General features: G+C 45.9%; 1 protein-coding gene across 10 annotated transcripts in view; it reads left to right on the forward strand.

Moving 5' to 3' along the window:
* GBF1 (golgi brefeldin A resistant guanine nucleotide exchange factor 1) overlaps positions 1–6,000 on the forward strand; it is a 122,718-nt gene that overhangs the window by 108,544 nt on the left and 8,174 nt on the right. For all 10 annotated transcript variants that reach the window (XM_059398427.1, XM_059398429.1, XM_059398428.1 and 7 more), the window contains 11 exons: positions 201–324; positions 575–700; positions 969–1,051; positions 1,917–2,153; positions 2,439–2,532; positions 2,902–3,078; positions 3,428–3,492; positions 3,575–3,698; positions 3,937–4,008; positions 4,152–4,246; positions 4,502–4,655. In XM_059398427.1, the coding sequence (XP_059254410.1) occupies positions 201–324; positions 575–700; positions 969–1,051; positions 1,917–2,153; positions 2,439–2,532; positions 2,902–3,078; positions 3,428–3,492; positions 3,575–3,698; positions 3,937–4,008; positions 4,152–4,246; positions 4,502–4,655 (1,351 nt within the window). The remainder of the gene's footprint in view (positions 1–200; positions 325–574; positions 701–968; positions 1,052–1,916; positions 2,154–2,438; positions 2,533–2,901; positions 3,079–3,427; positions 3,493–3,574; positions 3,699–3,936; positions 4,009–4,151; positions 4,247–4,501; positions 4,656–6,000) is intronic.

Below are 6,000 nucleotides of genomic sequence, written 5' to 3' on the forward strand. Positions count from 1 at the left end.
GAATGCACTGATGTGGAAAGTACTAAAATTAGGAGTTGTCAGATTCTAGTCTGTTTTAGAGATGACCACAAGATTGTTCCCTTTGCTAGACCCTTCAGCTTCCTCTGTTCCAATATGAGATTAGAGGGACTAGAGCTAATAGGGAGCCCAATGTTTGCGACTTACGTATCTTTAGCCTCTCTGTCCTTCTTTCTCTCTAGCACCTTCAGCTTTCAGGGTCTACGGCTGGATGAAGCTCTTCGTCTCTACCTGGAAGCCTTCCGCTTACCTGGAGAAGCCCCAGTCATCCAGAGGTTGCTGGAGGCATTCACAGAGCATTGGAGAGTGAGTTGCATGTCAGGGCCTGGAATGGGTTTTTATGGCTCCAACTGAAGGACCCAGCTGCTGTCTCCTAAAAGGCTGAGAGAAACATCAGCAAACTTCCCATAGAGAGATAAGCTTCTGTTAAGGAGTTGGCAAGAGGTTGGAGGCTTTGTGGCTCCTCTTTGTACCCAGCACTGGCCGGTGGGTTGGTAATGAAGGTTTGATTGGCCGGAGAAGGGCATTGATACAGGTGGGGTCTTTGCTTTTTCAGAATTGTAATGGCTCCCCATTTGCCAATAGCGATGCCTGCTTTGCCCTGGCCTATGCTGTCATCTTGCTTAATACTGACCAGCACAACCACAACGTTCGCAAACAGAATGCACCCATGACTCTAGAGGTAAGCTTGGATCCCAGCCGAGGCAGAGAGGGTCCAGTGCAGTTTTGGAGGTATAGCAGGAAGGACATGGGATTTCCAGTGGGCACAATGGACAGAGTTTGTCCAGGGGAATCAGGGAGGGCTGGCCAATCCAGGAAAAGAACTGGGTTAGGGAGGTGGGCTCTTCCACTTACTGTTTCCTAAGTCCTATCTACTACAGACCCAGGAGTTCCTTAGGTGGGGCTTCGGCATTGACATATGGGGGAAAATCTTGTTGGCCTGTCTCTAGGAGTTTCGCAAAAACCTAAAAGGTGTGAATGGAGGCAAGGACTTTGAGCAAGACATCCTGGAGGACATGTACCATGCCATCAAGTGAGTATTTGTGGAGAATAGTTTGTCTTCTCATTAAGCAGAAGCACACTGCTTCCTTTTCCAGATTTTAGAGTCCCATCAGACTTCAGTGTTTCATCTGCCCTGGATTTAGCTTTGAGACTCAGCTGTGCAGCACGTTTTCCCATTTCTTCCTTAAAGAAGCCTGAACAGTACTGGAGCTCCAGTACTCTGAGCCGGGATCTAAACTGCCCCTGCTAAGTAGAATATCATGGGCCCATTTCCTGAACCCAAAGCAGCTGGGTTTTCCTGTCTAGCTCACAAGATGCATTCTGAAGCTGGTAGAGAACACAAAATGGGCACTGGAGGGTGAGGTTTGGGTCAGAGATCAGAGATGGGGCACTTAGTTTTTTATTATAAATCAGAAAAAGTAGAGAGAAATGTTCATCCTCTCATACCCAGAAAGAATGGAGCTCTCACTACAGAACTAAAGGCCCCAGCTAAAGACAGGGCTTTGGCATTATGGGGGGTTCTGGGTGCTTTCTTTTTTTCTCCCTGTTCCCACTAGTGGGTGGGAAGCAGATCACTGAACTGCACTTATGGTGACCTCTCATTAATGGACTGTGCCAGTGTGGGCAAAACCTGTTGTCCTAGGGGTGCCTGGGTGGCTCAGTGGGTTAAAGCCTCTGCCTTCAGCTCAAGTCATGATCCCAGGGTCCTGCGATCGCACCCCATATTGGGCTCTCTGCTCAGCGGGGAGCCTGCTTTCCCCCTCTCTCTCTGCCTACTTGTGATCTCTGTCAAATAAATAAATAAAATCTTTAAAAAAAAACAAAACCTGTTGTCCTAGCATGGAACCAGTTAGGTTCACAGCAGTGTACATACTCTTTCCTTTACCTCCTAACAGGAATGAGGAAATTGTGATGCCTGAAGAGCAGACAGGCTTGGTTCGGGAGAACTATGTGTGGAATGTGCTGCTTCATCGAGGTGCCACCCCAGAGGGCATATTCCTTCGTGTGCCTGCTGGCAGCTATGATCTTGACCTCTTCACCATGACATGGGGCCCCACTATTGCTGCCCTTTCTTATGTCTTTGACAAAAGCCTTGAAGAGACAATCATCCAGAAAGCCATCTCTGGCTTCAGGTAGCCCAGCTGTGGCCTTGGTCTTGACCTCCTCTCACCTCTCTGGGAAAACATGGTTGCCTCCATGCCTTTCTGATTCCTACTCATATTTTTATTAGAATGGGTTTTCTGTGAGTTTTTGAAAGGAGACTGAAGTTTGGGAAGGCTCAGTCTTAAACAGATTGAAGAGTAAAAGGTTTCTTCTTGGGACTGATCGGGGAAGAATCCTAAGTAAGCTTCCTCAGGGACTTGGAAGGACTACCTAGCCTTCCAGTGACTCACTCTTTCTGGAATGTGACATTACAGGAAGTGCGCCATGATCTCCGCCCACTATGGCCTCAGCGATGTGTTTGACAATCTCATCATATCTCTGTGCAAATTCACAGCTCTTAGCAGTGAGGTGAGCAGGGGCAAGAACCGTTTACTTAGAGTTCCAAAGGAGGACCTCTCTTTTAGCCATAAATCCATCCTTATCTGTAGAGCTGTTTTCCCTCGGCATATTCATTTACTCCCCCTAGACTACAGTAGCACTTGGGCTATTTTTGTTTCATACCCCCTAGAATGAGATTAGTGTCACCTCATGCAAGTGGGATGGGAGAGGAGATACATCAGTGGGGAAGGCCTTAACCACGTTAGCCTTTCCCACCAGTACTGGGGGGGTAGTGAACCATAGCAAACAGGACTTTCGGGGAACTATAGGTAAAGGCCTAAGAGATCTCCTTTCCAGACATTTGCCAGACCCTAAGCCTTTTCTCATCTTCCTTTTCAGTCTATTGAGAACCTGCCCAGTGTGTTTGGAAGCAACCCCAAAGCCCACATTGCAGCCAAGACAGTATTCCATTTGGCCCATCGTCATGGTGACATCCTGCGGGAGGGTTGGAAGAATATCATGGAGGCCATGCTGCAGCTCTTCCGAGCTCAACTGCTGCCCAAAGCTATGGTGGAGGTAATTCTTATAGGGGATTAGTGGGCAATAACAAGGCAAAAGCTCATAAACTATGTGCTCTTTGTGTATGGAACTGGTTGAGACCAGCACTAGGCCCAATGACTGCTGAAACTTAACCAATGACTTACTGAAACTTAAGGAACACCTTAAATGTAAGACCACAGACTTTGGGTGAGGGGATAGCTGTAAAAGAAAGCTGATATAAGCCATTGCCAGTCACCAGCTGTAGGCAGCCCAGTCAGGAGTGTAGGACACTGAGCTACAGGAAGAAAGCCAGAGAATTTTTCATGAAGAAGCAGGACATGCAAAGGACATGTGGAAAGAAATTATTCTTGATCTGATTTTCCAGGTAGAAGATTTTGTGGATCCCAATGGCAAGATCTCACTACAGAGGGAGGAGATGCCATCAAATCGGTAAGGGCAGATCAGAGGCTGAAGGCTTGGAGAGGGAGGGTCAGAACTATGGAGCTCACCAGGGTTTGAACTTTTTCTGCAGAGGAGAGTCGACAGTTCTAAGCTTTGTGAGTTGGCTGACACTAAGTGGTACTGAGCAGTCTAGTGTGCGGGGCCCATTCACTGAGAACCAAGAGGCCAAAAGAGCAGCCTTGGACTGTATCAAGGTAACTGTCTTTGCCTACCCTTGGTAGCCTTGGTAAACAAGCCTAAATCCCTCCCTTCTAGATGAATGTTGCCATCCCTCCCTTCTAGATGGATGCTGCCCTAGAAACTGAAGAGTAGAATTATCCAGGGCTTATGACCAGAGCTGATGGCCTTTTGTCCTCTCTCCCTAGCTCTTGGGAACATTCTCTTCCCTCCAGCCCTTGTCACTGACCCTCCTCCCTCTTGAATCCCCTCTAGCAATGTGACCCAGAAAAGATGATCACAGAAAGCAAGTTCCTTCAGCTGGAGTCCCTACAGGAACTCATGAAGGTACAGGATAAAGAGGGAAGAGGAGGGATGAAAGAGCCGTCTGTGTCTGGGAGGGGAGATGGGGACAATGGTGATTGCCTTAATTTCTGTCAGGGCAGAGCCAGTGGCTGACTTCTGCATGCTTTCCCGCTGTTGTGCTCTAGGCTCTGGTCTCAGTGACACCAGATGAAGAGACATATGATGAGGAGGATGCTGCTTTCTGCCTAGAGATGCTGCTGAGGATTGTGCTGGAGAACAGGTAGAAGGCAATCTTTAGGCAGGCCTCATTCTGGGCTCATGCCAAAGGGATGGAAGACTGGAGCCATCTTGCTGAGTGGGCTTTAGGAACAAGAAGCACTTGAAGCTATAGGCAGTGGAGAAGCTTGTTCATTATACCTGCCTGCTTAGGGTATAATACTGATGAGCCCTGAAAGGCCTAACCTGGATCAAAGGGAGAGACCTATTGCCCAGTGGCCTGTCCAGCTGTGACTGTCCTCACCCTTATGTTCCTCAGGGACCGTGTGGGCTGTGTGTGGCAGACTGTCCGAGACCATCTATATCACCTGTGTGTCCAGGCACAGGATTTCTGCTTCCTTGTAGAGCGAGCAGTGGTGGGGCTGCTGCGCTTGGCCATTCGACTGCTCCGAAGAGAAGAGATCAGTGGCCAGGTAAGCAGAGTACAGCCTGGAGAGCAGGAAGTAGGTAGGGGACTAAAGCCACAGTGTCAGTTGTGGGTATGTCCTGAGACAGAAAGTTCATTTAGTGTTGCATGAGTCCGGTTACGTACCACAGGGCTAAAGGAATCTAACAGGTGGCATTAGGGATGAGTCTGGAATGGTCTCATGCATGAAGCTGGTACTTAGCACCTCTGCAGGCTCCTATGAATCTTCTCTGTAAGGTTGAATGGCTACTGCCTTGTGGCAGTCTCAGCCCTATATCTGGTTTCCTGGTTCTCATGCTTAGAACCCTCCTGAGATTTCTTGGCTCAGGTATAAAAGACAGTCAGCATAGAACTAATAAGTGAGTTCAGCAAGGTCACAGGATATAAGATTAACACAAAAATTAATCACATAGAAGAGGTGGGTGGGGGAATAGGTTGAATGGGTGATAGGCACTATGGAGGGCACTTGTTGCGATAAGCACTGAGTGTTATATGTAAGTGATGCATCACTAATATTCAAATACTACACTATATGTTAACTAACTTGAATTTAAATTTTTTAAAAAGTACAGGAGTCTTTATATAACAATTTAATAAATTTTAGGCAATGTTAGAGTCCTAATATCTAAAGAAAAATCACAGTTCCAGATACTAACAGTAAATGTATAGAAAATGAAACCAACAACACAATATCATTTACACATGCTGCAAATGAAATGAAATACTGAAATATACACCTAGCAAACATTTATAGCATCTCTCTGCTAAAGATTACAAAATGCTAATGAAAGATATCAAGACCTAAATAAATGAAGAGGCATACTGTGTTCATGGATTGGAAGACTCAGCATAGTAAAGATGTCAGTTCTCCCCCAAATTCATGTATAAGTTTAATGCAACTCCCATGAAAATCCCAGCAAGGTTTTTTGTAGACCTAAGCTTATTTTAAAATTTAGATTGAAAAGCATAGGCCCTAGAATGGCCAAACATTTGAGAAAGGAAAATATGGGAGAAATCACTCCATCTGCTACTAAGGCTTCCTGTATAGCTGCAGTAATCAAGACTGTCTGGTATTTGTGGAGAGAAAGACACATAAATCAGTGGAACAGAAGAAAGAATCCAGAAATAGACCCACACAGAGATGCTCAACTAATTTTTGACAAAAGTGCAAAAACAGTTAAATGGAGGAAGAATCGCCTCTTCAGTGGCTAGAATAATTGAAATTCATGGGTGGGGAACAAACAATGAACCTTGACCTCAGCAGCATACCTTATAGAAAAATTAACTCAAAATGACTCATAAATTAATTCTTTTTTTTTTTTTAAGATTTTATTTATTTATTTGACAGAGAG

The sequence above is a fragment of the Mustela nigripes genome, chromosome 4, assembly GCF_022355385.1.
Source record: "Mustela nigripes isolate SB6536 chromosome 4, MUSNIG.SB6536, whole genome shotgun sequence".
In the NCBI taxonomy this organism is placed as follows: Eukaryota; Metazoa; Chordata; class Mammalia; order Carnivora; family Mustelidae; genus Mustela; species Mustela nigripes.